This window comes from Protomyctophum parallelum, assembly GCF_964188405.1.
Source record: "Protomyctophum parallelum genome assembly, chromosome: 1".
Lineage (NCBI taxonomy): Eukaryota > Metazoa > Chordata > Actinopteri > Myctophiformes > Myctophidae > Protomyctophum > Protomyctophum parallelum.
In genome coordinates, this window is record NC_139697.1 from 67,320,576 (window position 1) to 67,340,133 (window position 19,558).

The window sequence follows — 19,558 nt, forward strand, 5'->3', positions numbered from 1 at the left end:
AACCCCTGTTGGTGTTTTAAACATTACGTTATACTTTAGCTATTGAAAAATAGCAGATCTACAAGCTCATAGCGCGCCACCGAGTGGTGCGCTACGAGCTTGTAGGTCTGCTATTTTTGAAAAGTCGTGAAAATGTGCCTCAAATCTTTGAATATATATTCTTTCAGAGTTTCAGTTTTTAACTCAAATCTTTGATTCTGGGGGGTGGGGGGTCCCTGGAACAACATATTTTCAGATGGGGGGGTCGGAGGCATATTACATGTAATTTCTGGGGTTCTTGACATGAAATATTGAGAACCACTGACATAGAAACATGAGTTTTTTCAGAAAAAAATACTTTAAGATTTTAAAGAGACATTTCTTTTTAATTTCGATGTCAGGCCAAAATGGGTTGAGCAGTGTGCTGCAGAGCGGGTCTTTGCGCAACCGCTCCGGCATTGGAATATTTAAGCGTTTGGAACGCCAGCTACAACAGGATGTAGTTGGTGACGTTCGGAACGCCAGCTCAAACAGGATGATCGCCGGGCGGAGAAGTGAAGTGAAAAAAAAAAAAAACTAACGCTGAACGAGTCTGGATTCCAGGCTACGAACACGTAACAATAACAGAAGATATTGCAGAAAAGAAAAAAAAACGATTCATGTTTCTGCCATGTACAGTAAATAACAACGAAGACCCACAACAAAACAAACAAAGAAAAGAGACTACAACAATAGAACAATATGACCAAGACATAGTATTATTATGGAGCTTCCAGTGGTTTGTTATTGGGGGGTGGTTGACCAAGACTGACAGAGATGACACAGATGTCAGAATCCACATCTAAAACGATCTCTGTCAGTCTTGTCCGAGGCTTAGATTCAGGAGGGGTTCTGGACTGAGTTGGGTCATGGGTGTGTTGAGAGTATAGTGGTGGTGGTGGGTGGGTGGGGCGGACGAGGTAGGCAAAGGGGGTGGAGGGTGGTTGGCTTTGTGGGGAGGGGTGTTGGGGTTGGGTTGGGGGGGAAGGGGAGGGGTTGGTGACGCAGGGGAGTGTCGGTCGGTCGGTGGTTGAACGAGATGAGAAACCGAGAGGTTCCAACAAGAAGTAGTATACACACAGGACTCCCTAAAAAAAATCAGGTGTTTCGCCTGGGGGGGGGGGGGGTCGCCCCTTAACACACTGTGTTGTGTGTGTGTGTGTGTGTGTGTGTGTGTGTGTGTGCCTGATCCGCGTTCTCGTTGCCTTGCCTCGGCCCGTCCTGTCAAGCTAAATTTGAATGTTGATGAGGTTTCTGAACCCCAAAAACTAAGTTTCGTATCAATAACATTTACCAAATACACTATATAAACTACAGTATTTGGAAACCCATTGGTTTCCAACTTAAATGGCATGCTAGTCATCTCTAACCTGCTACGCCGTCCCCGGCTGCGTGAATTCATGTGAAAATGGTTAGTGGCGGAGAGTCATATCACTGCCTTGATAATACTTGCCGTCATGCATTTGTTATAAAGAAAAACATATTATTTCAATACTTTAAAATGGTATACTTACTAGATATATAAGAAAAGCTAGATGGCACAAGGCAGAGTCTGCCAGCGGTTAACTTTTCTGGTACGTTCTAAAAATACGGATTTGGTTAACGGGTTGGCTTATTACAAACGTTATCAACGTGGCTATGATTCAGGTTATTTTATATGAAAGTCTATTAATCATCTGACGTTCATAACAAACCAAATCGGTTGAAAATTGAGCAAGTTATGGTTATTTAAAAAGTACATGCACCTATAGGCACAATGTTATGAGTGAGCGAGCTGGACTGTAGAAAGATGGCCGCCATGTGGCGACGTTGCTCTCCATTGGCCAGCAACGCGGGTGAGAAAAAAGGTCCCTGAAAAAACATATTTTCAGATGGGGTCGGCGGCCAAATACGCACGGAAAAGGTTGAGCACCACTGACATAGAAACATAGTAGAAAACTGTTTTATAAGAGATTTTCTAAATTTCGACGTCAGGTCTAAATGGGTCTAAACAGGCAGGTCTAAACAGGCTGGCTGCACTACTACATCCTGCTAGAAACCACGCCCATGCGTTGGGGGAGGGGGGGGGGGGGTTGAAGCACCTGGTTTTTTATAGAGAGCCCCAGTAGTACACGTCGTTCATACTGGACAACGTTCCCGGACGCCTTTTCTTCATATCTCTGCTGCTCTATATTATTCCAGTTCATTGTTCTTTCCAACTGGTCCCTGATGCTCGGTCCGCCTGTGTTTTACCTACCGCTTGCGGCCAAGGGGGGCTGCTGCGTCCGTGCGGGGCGCGGGGTGCGAAGGGGGGACATGCTGCCGCCGCCACCACCGCCCCGCGTTTTGGGGTGAGGAGAAGAACTGGGGTCACTGCCGGGGTCACTGGTGGTGGGGCTGTGCTGCTGCCGCAAGAAGGGACTGTCCAAGCGTCCTGGTGTGTGTGTGTGGACAAGAGACGGACGGATGGAGGGCCCCCGAGGACGACACAAACACACACACACACACACACATGGATATGTACATGTACACACGCACGCACACACAGACACACACACACACACACACACAGGCAGATGTGGACGTAGGAAGAGACGAACGAGAAGGGAGGACGGATAAGAAAGAAACGGACGGACAGACGGACAGAAGACAGAAAGAGCAGAAGGAAAATAGCAGAGGAGGTCAAGGCAAGGACGATTGACCCCAGCCCCAGCCCCCCCCCCCCCCCCCCCCCCCAGAGGGAAGTGAGCCGTCCCATAGAAGAAGGCCAGTAATGGAGTCAGAAAGAATGGCAGAATGTGAACAACGACAACAGGACAAAATGAAAGACGAATGAGATGAATGGAGTGGACGGATGAAAGGACGTGAAATAATTAGAAAAGGATGGATGGCGATGGTGACAAAGACCAACAGATGGACATTGTGAGAAAGAAAAAAAGACAGAACCCCCCCCCCCCCCCCCCCCCCACAGCAGGATGGAAAGAAAGAAAGAAAGAAAGAAAGAAAGAAAGAAAGAAAGAAAGGGTAAAATACTGGTTAGCGTGATATGCAGACAGAGCATGCAGAGTCAGCAGAAATATGAGAGCTTTGTTAGCTTGAAGTATCAGCACTTTATTCTATAGGTATACAGTAGTTTCTGTTACGTGTGGATGCAAAACAAACAGCCACCGCCTTTTGTTACAAACAAGCAAAAACAGTTACAGTGTTTCTATAGTCCAAGTTCATGTTAAGTCCACGTGGACAAAGGTACAGCTGGAGGCTTTTGGCTGCTCTAGCCTGTTGGCTTGCTGAGGTCCGCAAAGCTAAGGAATGACCGGGAGAGAGAGAGTCTACGTCAGGGCCTTACACGCACGCACGCACGCACACGCACACACACACACACACACACACACACACACACACACACACACACACACACACAGTGACACACACACACACACACACACACACACACAGTGACACACACACACACACACACACACACACACACACACACACAGTGACACACACACAACGCTTGCAGGGTTGAGGTTGGACCCACAGAGGCTTGTTAATCTTGAACGGTTGGCCTTAAGAGTTGCTGGGGTGTCAGTCCGTTTTTTGTCACCGTTTGTGACATTGTGCTCTGCATTTACCCATGCTACTACTGGCAGTGAGCACAGTGGCATGCACAGATAGACACTAGGGGGTGCCCTTGCCCTCTGGACAGCATATGTGCCCTTTTGTTGTACAGTGTACAGTATTTGGACCATGGTGAAATTGATCAATATTGATTAAATGGTGCAAACTATTTTCCTAACACAGCAGCCGAGAGAGAGGGTAGTAATGTGTTTTCAGCATCACTCTGAATTCAACTTCAATGTGGTTTTCAAAAAGTCGATTAGAAACAACAGAAGCCACAAAACCCTGAAGCTAAAAAAGTAAGACAAAAAAAAAAAGCTGTGAACCGAAGAGTTTATGTTTGAGACTGGAGTACCAAAAAGTATCACCTGTAGCCTATTGGCCACATTTGCACATGCAAGGAATTAGACACGGTGGATTTCTGTACGTCTCCAAATCAAAGTAGGAGATGAAAAAAATATTATACTGCAATTACGTATATATAGAAATGAGATGACAGTATCAATAATATGTACACAGCAGGTTCTCTATAACTGCACTGACTGGCAAATGTAGTTGCCAGTAATTGATGGATACTGTAAGCAGAGCATCATAATAGACACTCCTTTAGGCCTTCTGTAACAGAGCCAGGTTGGAGGGTAACTGAATAGTGGATATCAGTCTAAATAAGCAAATTAAAATCTAATCATTGCTTTCCAGCAGACTGGAAATAACATAATGTCAGAGGAGCAGTGGTCTAGTCTAGAGAGCACCATAGTTGTTGAGGCCGGGCACTATGATCCCCTCCAATGTCTATGGGCTTTTTTAATGTTTGCTTAGAGCACTTTGGACATGACGTCATGTGGCAGCCAAGTCTATTGACTTTCAATGTTTGCTTAGAGCACTTTGGACATGACGTCATGTGGCAGCCAAGTCTATTGACTTTCAATGTTTGCTTAGAGCACTTTGGACATGACGTCATGTGGCAGCCAAGTCTATTGACTTTTAATGTTTGCTTAGAGCACTTTGAAGAGAAAAGCAATGGCTCGCAAACTCACTTTGTAAGTATTTATTCAAAATCCAATACCAAGACCAATACCGGTCGAAACGTTGTAAATACTCGGAGCATTACAAAAGTGAGTTGCTAGCCTTTGCTTTTCAGTTTGGCTCAGCACCGAGATCGGAGGATGTGCGCCGTTTTATTTTATTCCGCTCGGAGCACTTTAACCAACATTACCAGGCGCCCCCTCACTTCACACAACCGTGATTTTGTTTTTCACGTTTGCATGTTTGCTTAGAGCACTTTAACAAACAACGCTGTCATTTTGTTTTGCGTTGCCAACAGCTAATCATTTAGCATAATAATAAGCTGCCCTGCAGACAGTGGTTGTTTTTCTTCTTCCCCGAGGAGCAGCAAGAGGACGTGAGTTACAGATCAAATCATTATAATCCACCACAGTGCACGTCAACCTGCTCTGCATGGAAGAGATCAGAGACTCTCCACAGGTCCCTGCTTGTACTTTGTTACATCTCCTGCCCTTGAGCGCGTTCATTGAATTATGTCCTGTTCTGAGAGCTTTAATGCATCTTCTAGGTTTCCTGTGTATTGCGTCTGCTCCGCTGTGTGCGTGCGCGGCACGTGTTGTGCCTTTTGTTTGTTTTTTCTGCAGCAGGCCAAATAATATCCCTGGTGGTGGGAGACAAACTAAAGGCTCCAACATGAGCTTGATCGTGTGTGTGTGCGTGGAGGCAGTTTGTGTTGACGTCTCGGGTTTCTGCGTTCAGCACATTATGAGGACATAATGCCAGGAGTTTATGTACTGTAGCCTATGTCCTACACTATGAAATCATCTCTAACAGTACTGTACAGTATACAGTAGGTCCATTTCATGCAGATCTGTGTGTAGTTTGTAAGGGGAGGATGTACAGTACAGGGGGGGGGGGGGGTGTATACAGTATGGATGTCATAAACAGCACATGTACAGTATGTCAGACAATGAATGTGACAAATATAGTGATTTAGATGAACCCAAAGACCACATACCCCCCCCCCCCCCCCCCCCCCTCTATAGTTACTCAGTTCTCTGGGTTTTTACTTGGTCTAGTTCAGTCCTCTGGTTTTTTACTTGGTCTAGTTCAGTCCTCTGGTTTTTTACTTGGTCTAGTTCAGTCCTCTGGTTTTTTACTTGGTCTAGTTCAGTCCTCTGGTTTTTTACTTGGTCTAGTTCAGTTCTCTTGTTATTTACTTGGTCTAGTTCAGTCCTCTGGTTTTTTACTTGGTCTAGTTCAGTTCTCTTGTTATTTACTTGGTCTAGTTCAGTTCTCTGGTTTTTTACTTGGTCTAGTTACTCTAGCTAATTGAAAAGATCACCAAGTCTTCCTCATCGTGATCATTGCTATTATCACCATGAGGAAGTCATTAAAATGTGTATATATATTATTTTTGCTGCTCATCATCAATAGATAAGAGATCCTTCAAGTGACGGGAAGGAACTATCGTTCATTTTAGTGTCAGTATATTTGTTGTTCAGTTCACAAAAAAAAATAAAGAAAAGAAAAAAAAAACGATTAGTTCCAACGATTCATTCAGCATTCAGTTCTTCCGGTTCTGACCCTCCTCGTAGTTCATGAAATTGAACGACTCGAGGAACAAGAACTTCTGAGGAAGTGACCTTTTTTGGCCAGACCGGGGCAACTTAGATGAATGGATCGACTATTCTAAACCCCACACTACTTGGGTGAACGGATCGACCATTCTAAACCCCACACTACTTGGGTGAACGGATCGACCGTTCTAAACCCCACACTACTTGGGTGAATGTTTCGACCATTCTAAACCCCACACTACTTGGGTGAATGTTTCGACCATTCTAAACCCCACACTACTTGGGTGAATGGATCGACCATTCTAAACCCCACACTACTTGTGAGTGCTGATGATCTTTTCAACTGCTTGATTGTTTCCAGAGCCGTGCCCAAGTACGTACGTACCCGATGAGAGAACTGTGTCACATTGCCTTTCTCAGTTGACTCCACTAATAAGTCTTACCGGTCCTGTGTATGGAGACAGGGGAGGTGTCCACACAGACGGTCATGGCTCTCTCCTTCAGCTTGAAAAACTCACGAGGATTCCCCGACCTCTGGGCTATGATGGCCTTGGCCTCCTGTTCACGCACGCACGCACGCACGCACGCACACACACACACACACACACACACACACACACACACACACACACACACACACACACACACACACACACACACACACACACACACACACACACACACACAAGATGATTTTGTCAACTAAAATGACGACGAATTGTTTTTGTCGAATACCCTTTTTCTCTGGAAAAAAAACAAATTAAAAACTAAGCCATCATGAGTAAAACTAGGGCATTCACTTCTGGTGATTTTTTACTAGTTGACTAGTTGCCTAGTTTACTAGTCGACTAGTTGTTTGACTATAGCGCCATTGCCGAAGATTATTGTCAATTGAAGCCTAATTTTGATACTGACGCTTAACGCCATTGCCGAAGATTATTGGCAATAATGCGCTTTTGTAGTGCATTTGATCGATCGAGCCATAATGCTACTTACGTTAGCCGGTTAGCTTGCTATGTTGTTAGCACAGCACTGGATCGTCCATCTTAGATCGCCGTCGCCATACTAATCCATTCTATCCGTTTCTTTCAATCGCCATATATCTCCTATTCCTTGTCCCAGATGGCATTTTGGTCAAAACAGCGTTTTTTGACGGCACAGAGCCGGCGATGTGGAGCTAGCTCTCTAGTGCACCGGCATTGCATTGATTGATCATTTCTAAAACGGGTAGTCCCAATACTTGATTCTGATTGGCTGGTTACCGTCACGTGACCGGTGTAAATTCCACCGATAACCCACTCCTTCAATCACTTTATATCATTCGCACCTGATTCCACATTTCTGTAGCTGTACTGGGGAAGGGGAGCGCTTGATTGCTTTACAAACACATGCCGTGCGGGCGTGTAAGCACCACCCGGCTCATACGACTGTGAATGTGTGGCAGGCAGCCCCGTAAAGACATCAAGCGCTATTCTCCCGTCACATAGGCTACTTGCCAAGCAAAACAAGGAAGTGATGTGGCTCACTCTAGTGGAGCAAAGCGTAGCTACTTTTGTGAATTTAATAGTTTTATTAAATTAAAAAAATGCTGGTGTGAATTAGATCCTAATTTTTAAATAAATGCTAGTGGAGTAAGAGTTAACTACCTATTATGTAAAGACATTTATATTTGTACATTTAAAAACTGTGTACATCGGTGACTATAATCTAGCATTCTAGCTGGTCTTGAGGCCTTATCAACTAGTCAATAAATAAAAACTAGACTAAAATGTTAGGGAAGTCCCTCCCTAACATTTTAGTCTAGTTTTTTTTCATAGAGATCATTTAAACGAAGGCATACAAAATGCTAAATAGATTTTAGTCTACAGTAGATTTAGTCGACTTAAACCGTACAATATTTAGCCGACTAAAACTGAATGGCTAAAGGTTTCAGATGACTAAAATATGACACATTTTATTCAAAAGACTATGCAAAAGCTAAATCTAAAATCAAACTCAACACTGACACACACAATGAGATGAGAGAGGAAGCCTGCAGTGCAAATGCAAATGCCTCCATATGCAACCCTCTCTCTCTCTCTCTGGGTTATATATCTCCTTGGTGACACAGTGCAGTGCCTGTCTGTCCCATTAACACAGAACCAGAGCCTGGAGGGTTCTTTCTTTTTGTCACAGTGACACACTAACACTGTCTACAGCATGAGCGGATATATATATATATATATATATATATATATATATATATATATATATATATCATCAGTATATACACGTGCCCTGTGTGTGTGTATATATATTAGGGATGCACAATTAATCTGTAGCATGATCGGAATTGTCCATATCGGCCATACAAATGCCATAAAATAATACAGATTATTTAATCGGTTTTTCACCAGTAAAATAAATAATTAAAATCTACATTTAATTTGTGTATACTCATCTCATTCGGTTGTGAAAACAGACACTTGGAAAAGAGTATTATGCTCTTTATTGATTGATTGAATACTTTATTAACAGGCTTTGGGCCAATTAAGCCCCTATAGGGCCTGTTTTCATTGTGGTCCATCGGTCAGAATCGGTAGCACGTCATTTTCAAATGATCGGAATCAGATCGGGAGCCAAAAGAAACGTGATCGGGACATCCCTAGTATCAATATTATATCCATATCATGATATTTGACTGGATATTGTCTGTGATTTGGGATATTGTACTGTTGTGATGTGGCATAAACGTGTTCTAGCAAATATAAATATCGGTATCGGCAGTGATGTACATGATCAGGACATCCCACCATTCCTGGTGTTGGCCCCGTGTGTGTGTGTGTGTGTGTGTATATATATATATATATATATATATATTAGTATATCTCTGCGTGATTCATTCACACGCTCTTCATTTGACATATTCATTGTTTTAGTTTTAGTCTGACTGTTTGACTCACGTCCACCTCGGATTCCTTCTTGTCATTGAGGTCATCACCACTCAGCTCTGTTACCTGGGATAGAGAGAGAGAGAGAGAGAGAGTTTTCAATATGTAATAACAAAATAAACACTGATCTACGTTTTTAAGGACTCTAACTCAAACCCTAACCATAACCTATCCCACGGCGCAACGCATGTCGGCACCACCGCGGCACCGCCGCCGTTGTTGCCGGCATTTTACCGGTTACCACCGAACGGAACGACACCCCCGCCGCCCCCCCATGGCACCGTCGCGGTTGTTAGCGGCAGTTTACCGGCTACCGAGATGAAGCAGCAATGGAGTGACAAATCCCCCGGCGGCAGCGCTTTCATCAACAGACTCACTACCAAGGTTATTATAGTTAACTATAACTAACGAAAAAACGAAAACTAGAATTAAAAAAACATTTTAGTTAACTGAAACTAAACTGAAACTAAAATAAATTAAAAAACGATAACTAAACTAAAACTGTATTGTGTGTTCACAAAACTAACTAAAACGAACTGAAATGATAGACAAAATGGCATTCGTCATCGTTTTTTTTAACAATATTTATATGCCACGGACATTTAGAATATAAACCCTTTAAATTAATTCGGTACTTTTCCTTATTTCCCGAGCCGTTTTTACGGCACTTTTCAGCACCGTAAGGCAGCAAAAACTAAAACTAAACTAAAACTAAACTAAAACTAAACTAAAACTAAGCATTTTCACAAAATAAAAACTAAACTAAAACTAGCAAACCCGCTCTAAAAACTAACTAAAACTAACTGAATTAGAAAAAAAGATGTCAAAACTAACTAAAACTAAACTATAATGAAACTAGACAAAGTGCCAATCGGCACAGGTCTCCACCAGGGCAGGTCAGGTTGTGGCCTCATGGTAGCGCTATAACAGGCTGTTGAGGAAGATTTGGGCCGGAGGTTCGTGTTGGAGGGATGCAGGTACAATGTTTTTCCATGTGTGCATACATAAGTTGTATACAGATCGATGCAGTTATAGCTAAAAACAGGAATTGGCCTGTTATAGCGCCACCGTGAGGCTGATTTTGAGGAAAAAATTGTGGCATGTCGTCCTCGGCCTAGTGAAAATGTGCGTGTATAATTTAACGGAAATTGCACACTGTGTTTGTGATTTGTGGCCTTTTTTCTAAATGGACGAATCGTGTGAGCTTTGGAAGCCAATCTTAGCCAATCAGGATGGAAGATGGGAAATGGTGGCGCTCCGTGTTGATCACATGACTATGGAGATAGTGTATACCGATTTGCGTGAAATTTGGATAAAATCTGAAGGAGTAATAATAGAAAATGTGTTTTACATATGTCGGCCTCCTGGTGGCGCTATAAAGAGCAGATGTGAAAAATTCCAGGCAAAGGTTTTTCCTTGGCCTCTAGGGAGTTGGCATACAAAGTTATCCACAGATCCGTGCAGTTAGAGGTAAAAACACTTTTCGGCCAGTTATAGCGCCACCTTGAGTCTGAGTTGAAATTGTTCATGTGGCATTTCGTCCTCGGCCTAGTGAGAATGTGGGTGCACAATTTCACGGAAATCACGCGATGTGTTCATGATTTGCAGCATTTTGTTTGAAACTGAGCACTCCTGTGAACTTTGGAAGCCAATCTTAACCAATCAGGATGGAGTCTGAGAAATCTGAAAGACCGGTTTCGTTGAATGGCTCTAGAGAGACTGTGTACCAATTTGCGTGATGTTTGGACAAAATCTGTAGGTGTACTGTGCAAAAACTTGTTTTGCACAAAGCGGCCTCCTGGTGGTGCTATAACAGGCCGTTCTGGAAAGTTTGGGGCAGAGGTTCATCGTTGGCATCCAGGGAGTGTGTGTGCAAAATGTGGCATCGAGCGGGTTAACGGTGGCCGAGATTAGCTGCTCACGGACACACGGACGGACGGACACACGGACACACGGACGGACGGACGGACGGACGGACAGAGTGCAAAACATACTCTCCCCACATGCCTTCGGCCTGGTGGAGACAAAAACCCAAACTATTATAACCTTGCTCACTACTAACCTATGTGAAATGGCCAAATAAAGGACACTTCCATAAATCTGCCATGAGGAGGCGACAAAACCTCTGGAATCCCCCCACTGAGTGGTGACTACTCTGACTCTGACCACCAACTATTACTCTGACTTTAAACACTATACCAATGACTGCACACAGTTTTAATGCATTGTATTATTTTGTCCGGTATTGTCTTGTATTGTCTGTATCCCTGTAGAAAGAGGAAATTATTTAATAATCCTTAGATGATTTCACAGAGGAACTGAACAATGTAAGTATTATTATTACACCCAGCAGTGAGTCCATACGTTAATGTTGCTTGTGTAAGTGCTCTTAGTTAATACACAGGCCAGAGCATGCCGTTTTACACTATTTGCTTATTATGCTGTATGGATACGTTTAAAGGGAACATATAAGGCACAATTAAGTCTGCGTTCCAATAAACGGGCCCCGACCCGTTGATTGGAGAGGGCTGTACAGTACGAGCTCTGTTGGAAATGTTATAATCACATTACATTAACTCCTCGTTTGACCCTCACGTGTTTCCTCGGGAAAGAAATAAAAGCCCAGCTATGAAAACCACTGCCTTCCTTCCGCAGAGGAAGATAGTGATGTCTGTGTCTTTCTCTCTCTCGCAGACCAGGGTGACGATTCCTCCACGACACACACAAAGCAACACAGTTCTCGTCGAAACCGAAAACAGAAGCGACGCTTCAATTAGAGAGAGAACTGAGAGTACAGAAACATCTTGGTTGGCATCTCCCTTTCGGATGCGCATGCAGACACACACACACACACACACACACACACACACACACACACACACACACACACACACACACACACACACACACACAGACGGCACTATAAATACATCAATGATTCTCTTGTGATTTGCTTGAACATTTCTAAAAGTGTGTGTGCATTTTCACTATAAAATATTCAAATGTAAATTTATATTTGAAGTTTTTCAGAAAACTTAGGTCAGGATTTAGAGGCGTTTTTAAGAATCGGCCTCAGGCCTAAATGGGTTAATGTTATTAAAGAATTTGGCCTACTTCCAATGTGCTCCCGGGGTGAGCATGTGGACGGTTATTCTTCGGAAACATTTGACAAAATGTGGGGGAAGAAAGATGGTGGCTTTACTTTGGTCCTTTTAGTATAATTTGATGCCAATACCTTTGTACTTTTACTCAAGGAAATGACATCCAAAGTGCTTCTCCGCAAAAAATAGGGTGGGGAAAAAAAGAAAAAAATATTTTGAAAGGCCCCCGAACAATACTCCAACCAAGGGCCAGTTTTCACATGTGGGAACACTAAAGGTTCCATTCTATTTCATTCTATTGTTAGCTCTTCTTTGTCAGGAGGCCGAATCTGACTAAATTATACTATACTATGCAATGTTCCCTTATTATTATTATTATTATTATTACCAGTAATATAATATTTTACTCTATTTATCTATGTTTTGTTTTCTTGTTGTTTTCTTGTTTTATGTTATGTTACATTGTAACTGTACATTGTTGATGTGTTGTAATCTCGGCACCACTGAAAAAGAGGGTCCCAGCCCTCAGTGTGTTATCCGAGAACTAAATAAAGGTTGAAATGAAATATACAGGCTTTGAATGAGACAACGTTTCCTCCGAACTGAAAAGTATAAAAGATGTGCAGTCATGATAGAAACGTAACTTTGCCTTTTAAACATTTACAGTCACATCTGGTTTAGATCCACAACAAAACGCTGCGCTGGTTTTGGTTCCATCACAGGAGAGAACACAAGAAAGAGATGATTGTGGGAGATTCCCTGGAGGAAGGTTGGATGTTAAAGTAGAGAAAGCAGATCTTTAGAGAAACAGCGTGGGCTCGCTGAAGAGAAGGCAGCAGCTGCCTAGAGTAAATATGATTAAGTAGGAATGGACCTTCAAATGTACAAAATGTTGAAATAGAATTAGCCGTATACTGGAATATGAATTTAAAAAGCGTAATTTGGTTTAGTAGAAATAGCAGTCGAGTAGACGTTAGCTTGCTAAATATAAAAAGAAAAAACCTTGGAACAGAATGATTGTTTTAGTGGAATTGTATAACTTAAATACACCGAAGGGAAAAGGCAATTTGAGATGAATTAAACTTTTGAATGTTAAGTGCAATTTAAAGTCCAACGTGCAAAACAGAAGCTGTTACTGATGAAACTAAAAGGAGTTTAGTGTTTAGGGAAGTTGCCAAAAATATATTAAAAACACTTTGAGCGCATAACCCGCCATACACGACATTAATTCCATTGTCTTTCCACGCGTAATACGCTAAACCCGCTATTTGTTTGATGTGTTTCATTCGCCGTTGTTAGATGGTTATTATTGTCGTGTGACATTGTGATTTTTATAGCGCTTTTCCAAGTGCTCAAATCGCTTCACAATGGTTCATTCATTCATGCATTGGGAGGTGAAGCGGCGAACAGTCAACGCCAGCGCCGTCCTCACATTCACACACACCAACGGTGGTGAGCTCACACCGACCAACACATTGGATGCAATGTAGGGTTCAGTCTTCAGTGTCTTATTTGCCCAAGGACACTTCCACATGTGGACAGGAGGAGCCGGGATTCTAACCCGCAGACCCTGGGATAGCTGGACGACCTGCTCTACCTCCTGAGCCACAGCCGCCCTAAATTCACTAGAGTCCTCAGAGGGCCTCAGGTTATTCCTGAGCTTTTAAAAAACCCTGAGGAAGTTAAACGCTATTACATTAAATTACAACATCTCTTGAACGTGAAAGTGGCAGCGTATATCAGGCAGCTATATCTTTCTCGCCTAATATAGGATAGGATGTGTAACATTTTGAATTGAAACAAATTTATTGTTTTTGCTCTGGTATAATGCTCACAATAACCATTCCACATCAACACATTCCATGCGTTATAGTATAATTGACAAGATACCGTGACTGCTGGGATTGTTTAATTACCTCTGGAGCATAACGCCAAAGTATTTGCGCCTTTGATCCATGAAGATCTGCTTGAAATCCCATGATTTGTTTTAGAGTCACAGACAAAGAGCAAAGTGGGCTAAAATCGTCTATACCCCCTCGTTTACTTTGCATTGGACTCAGTTTCCCAGAAGCCCTTGCAAGCCGGCGGTTGGTTGATTTCCGGTTACGTCATCATAAATGTCACAATGTCCGCGACAATAATAACCATCTAACATTAGAAGGAGATAACACCAGCAGCGAGCACGCTAATTAAACTGACACATGAATCATTCATCAATCATCGCGCACGCACGCACACACGCACAAACACGCACATGCACACACTTACTATAGCAGGTTGGTTCCTCTGTCTCTCTTTGGCCTCCTCTTCCTCCAGCATCTTCTTCCTAAGCACATGTGCATTAACACGCTCATTATACATTCATTATGCTCATTATTTATAAACATTAGGTGTACTCAGTACTCTCGAAAACAGCATTGAGCTTTACCCTCATTTACAATACTGTCGAGATCACACACGCACGCGCACACGCACACGCACACGCACACGCACACGCACACGCACACACACACACACACACACACACACACACACACACACACACACACACACACAGTCACACACACACACACATAAATCAACAATTAATACACATACAGATATAAGTAAGATAGTAAGTCAGAAATAGTATACATTGTGAGGTAGGGAGATTTAAGAGCAGGTTATTAATTAATTGTCCATATGATCTTGGGGCAATATTTTTTTAGCGTGATGCCCGTGAGCTGATATTGTTCCATGAAACTGGAGCAGCATAGCGGAAAGCAGGAAAAGTCCCTGGAAGGCGTCGTCTAACTCAAGAATGCTACTAATGGCCCTGGAGGTCACATGGGAGGACGCGGACCTCTACGGGGGCCCTCCTGCCGGTCACGGACAAGGTCCGTGACCGGCAGGAGGCCCCCGGAGAGGTCCGTGACATGGTCATGTTTCACCTCTGTTCTCTGGACTGGTTGACAGTCTTTGGTAGAGTGAGAGAGAGAGAGGAGTGTGTGTGTACATGTGTGTGTGTGTGTGCGTCAATTTAACAAAGATGCAGACAATCCGAAATCAGCAGAGAAGAGTGATCGACGTTTGCGCTACTCTATGCCGAATTGAAGTGGACTCGGACCCAGACTTTCCTCCCTGGAAATAAAAACGTCTGTGTTTCCGAGGCTATTGGTAGAGCAACTACATCGACAAGTGGTAACTGTATTGTTCCCATGGTGTAACAATTCCTTCGCACAGTCTGCCTTCTCAGTAAAGGGGGCAAACCTTTGGAACTCCTTGCCTGCGGGTCTAAAACGAGAGACGGACGGTAACGTGTTCTAGTACAGAGGACTCAAACTATGGTTGGAATCAAATCGACATGTTTAGAGTGAGTACTTTTGGTTTTTTAGGTCAATGTAAGGCTCAATTGTAAGGCTGTTGTAAAATAGTATATTATTAGATTAGATGCATCTGCATGTATTTTTTTGTAAACGATTGTTTTTAGTTTGTTCAAATTTGTATAGAAAGGCCTACCCAGGGACTGGGGTCGCAAATTATAGCCTTGGCTATAAACCCTATATGTACAACGCCATGGTCTCGTGTTTTTATAACTTGATACATTGTTTTTTGTATTGTCCCTTTAGCTGTTGAAAAATAGCAGATCTACAAGCTCATAGTGCAGCACCGAGTGCTGCGCTACGAGTACCGTCCTAAAGTCGGCTCTTCGGTGCTACTGAGTATGAATCGGACCCTAATTATTATTATATATTTTTTTATCCCACGATTTTGTAACCCATTTTTCACCCCTGTGTCAATTATCTAATGCAATCCTGGCGGCTCTACACACCCTCCGCCAACCTGGGGAGAGCAACGGACTTGAACTCATGCTTCCTTCATGCATGAGTGTCCCAAGTCACTCCTTTACACCTTGACAGGGGGGAGTTTCCCTGGTTGGACGCTGGCGTGTGGAAGGAACACGTTATTCCGACCAGTTCCTTTCTGTGAAAGTGAGTTATTCTGTGTGCTATGTGCACACCATAGACTAGACTAGAGCCTCTACAGCCAGGAGGGGAAGGAAGGAAGCGCAACCACCTACATTATGTAATGCAGACCAGGGGTTCTCACAGTGGGTGGTGACGCAGAGTCCAGGTGGTGCCGTAGATTAATACTTCGAGAATATTTGTATTTTTATCAATATCACTTCATGCAGTTAACCCATTTTGGGTTAACTGAGGTCGATTAAAAAAAAAAAACATGTCAGTGGTGCTCAACCTTTTTCATGTCAAGGACCCCCAAAAATGATATGTATTTAGCCACCGACCCCCCACATCTGAAAATATGTTGTTCCAGGGACACCCCCCCCCCATCCCCCCAGAAGCAAAGATTTGAGTTAAAAAAAAAGAGTTAGCTCTAGTCTAAAGAATATATATTCAAAGATTTGCGCCACATTTTCACGATTATTAAAAAATAGCAGACCGACAAGTTCATAGCTTGTAGATCTTCTATTTTTCAATAGCTAAATGCTTTAAAACACCAAAAGGGGTTCCCACCCAAAATGGCTCTTTAGCATAGTGTTTTCCCCACCTTTTCTGACAGTTCATGACACAATGTCTATACTTTGCTCTGACCTGTGCTCCTCTATCTGTCGTTCTCTCTCGCGGTATCTCTTCTCGCGGTCCTCCTGCTCCTTCCGCTCCAGCTCCATCCTCTCCTCCTCGAAGCGCTGACGCTCCTCCGCCAGCTTCTTCTTCTCCTCCTCCTTACGGAGCTCCTCCTCGCGCTGGAGAGAAAGAGAGAGGGAGAGGGCTATTTTTTTTTGTCCAATGCAAATTATTAGATGTTACATTGGCCTAATTGTGTTCTGCATGCATTGAGGTATGCTCCTCTGGACCCAGAGGATTCGTCCGTCCGTCCGTCCGTCCGTCCGTCCGCCCGCCGCCCGCCCGCCCGCCCGCCCGCCCGCCCGCCCGCCTGCCTGCCTGTGTCTGTGTCTGTGTCTGTGTCTGTGTCTGTGTCTGTCTCACTCCGTACCTTGGCTTGTTCCCAGAATTCCTCTCTATTGATTTTCTTCATTTCGGTCTCAGCATTGGTCTTCTCGTACACAGTACCCTGGGGGGAGAGAGAGAGAGAGAGAGAGAGAGACAGAGAATATTGTTAGTCAATAGCAAGTATGAGTGTGTGCGTGCGTGCCACACACGGAGTGGCGCGCTACGAGCTTGTAGGTCTGCTATGTTTGAAAAATCGTAAAAATGCGGCACAAATCTTTGAATAGGCCTAAATGTGTTAAAGCGGTGTGTGTGCGTACAGTAGAGAGGTCATTTCATCAACCGTTACACAACATCTAACAAGCATCCTGATGACTCAGCACTGTAGCAGCACTGTGTCCTGTCATTGTGCGTGCGTGAGCGTGCAAGCGTGCGTGCGTGCGTGTGCGAGACGGAAGACAGACACAGAACTATTGTGTTTGTTAACAATGACTCTCAGTGACACAGCAAACTGCTGTATGTGCGTGCGTGCGTGCGTGCATGCGTGCGTGCATGTGTATGTACCACATTCACCCCTTGTTCGTCCTCTCTCGTCTTCAGGCGGCTGAGCACAGGGCTGGCCACGCCCCCTGCAGTTAAGGTCCCATTGGTCAGGCGTTGGCCAATCGCTGACGGGTCGATGTCCTCCATACTGCTGGCGTTTATGATTACATCCACTCCCTGAGAGAGAGAGAGAGAGAGAGAGAGGGGAGAGGGAGAGGGAGAGGGAGAGGGAGAGGGAGAGGGAGAGGAGAGAGAGAGAGAGAGAGAGGAGAGAGAGAGAGAGAGAGAGAGAGAGAGAGAGAGAGAGAGAGAGAGAGAGAGAGACAGAGAGAGAGACAGAGAGAGAGAGAGAGAGAGAGAGAGGAGAGAGAGAGAGAGAGACACAGAGAGATACACAGAGAGAGAGGAGAGGAGAGAGAGAGATGAGAGATGAGAGAGAGAGAGAGAGAGAGAGAGAGGACACAGAGAGAGAGAGAGAGAGAGAGAGAGAGAGAGAGAGAGAGAGAGAGAGAGAGAGAGAGACATCTTTAGCACAATCAGTGCCGTGTGTACACGTGTGTAGATGCTAGGACGTACATGTACTCATTATACAGAATGTCCCATTTCACAAGTTTTCTGATTGTAAAAAGTATACAAATCTATAAGAGGGTTTTAAATAAAGAGTATACAATTACAATTTAGGCATTTAGCAGACGCTCTTAATCCAGAGCGACTTACATTAAGCAAGAACAAAAAGCATGCAATACATCACATAAAAAGTAGTTGAAACATGCGTAGCTAAGAACGTAACAGTGGAATATCTATATAATGAAACTACACTATACTATACTATACTATACTATACTATACTATACTATACTATACTATACTATACTATACTATACTATACTATACTATACTATACTCAGGGCTGCACATAAGTGGTGCGCCAGTGCCCATGCGTCGTCAAAATTCATTATGCGCTGTCAATCAAGCGCCGGGAAGCGCTTCTGCGTACCAACAGCTGGGGCCGCCCAGAATGATTATCATGGCCAGAATACTAGTACATTCTGTGGCGAGAGCATTTCCCACTGACTGCCACTCAAAGTAGCTACTGTACTACTGGCCAATCACAGCACGTCTTGCACAAGTGCACTGGACATTGTGGCTAATCACAGCGCGTCCTTACTCAAACGAGGGAGGATTCCATGCTGCTGCTCATTGCTGGGAGGAGGAGGGCGGTTGACAGGAGGAGGATAGGAGTTTACTACTGAGAAAACCTGACATAAGTGACATTAATGGTTCGGCTTCTCCGTTTCAGATGTGGAGCGAACTAAAAGGTTAAAGTTGTAAAAGGGCATGCTTTGGATGCTTTGCAGTCTTCCCATTCGCCGCTGTGCTTGTGTTTGTTTTCCGGGTGCTGGAGCAAGTTGCTCGTGTGCGATGCCGTCTGTCACAGCACCGGGCCGGCCACCGACTTTTTACGGGTACAGGTTTTGGGAGGAGTGCAAAGCATTGCGGACTGGCACTGCTGCTGCACAACATGAAGCTTATCAACATGACAACAGCGTGTCCCGACATACTGTCCCAGTGTCCCTTATTATCGTAAAGTCGGGTAGTGTAAATTGTTTATTTTGCACCGAGGAGCCATGTGTGTCTGACTGTCTGACTCTGTGTTGACTGTGTACGTCGCCTCGGCTAAAAACAATAGGGAAGCCTGACGTATGCTTCCCCGTACGACGTGTCGTATGTTAAACAAATGATCTGATCTGCAAGCTCACAACATGTCGCCTCCGCAACACGTTGTGAGCTAATAGATCGGCTATTAAAAAATATATTAAAAAAAAGTATCT

General features: G+C 43.8%; 1 protein-coding gene across 2 annotated transcripts in view; it reads right to left on the reverse strand.

The window, feature by feature from the left end:
- dbn1 (drebrin 1) overlaps positions 1 to 19,558 on the reverse strand; it is a 144,697-nt gene that overhangs the window by 13,350 nt on the left and 111,789 nt on the right. The window contains exons 5-10 of one of the 2 annotated variants that reach the window (XM_083763903.1): positions 17,757 to 17,903; positions 17,230 to 17,307; positions 16,827 to 16,978; positions 14,503 to 14,560; positions 9,146 to 9,199; positions 6,647 to 6,761 (exon numbers count right to left, since the gene is read on the reverse strand). In XM_083763903.1, the coding sequence (XP_083620029.1) occupies positions 6,647 to 6,761; positions 9,146 to 9,199; positions 14,503 to 14,560; positions 16,827 to 16,978; positions 17,230 to 17,307; positions 17,757 to 17,903 (604 nt within the window). Of the gene's footprint in view, positions 1 to 6,646; positions 6,762 to 9,145; positions 9,200 to 14,502; positions 14,561 to 16,826; positions 16,979 to 17,229; positions 17,308 to 17,747; positions 17,904 to 19,558 lie in introns of both variants that reach the window. The other variant, XM_083763902.1, reaches the window with a different exon arrangement.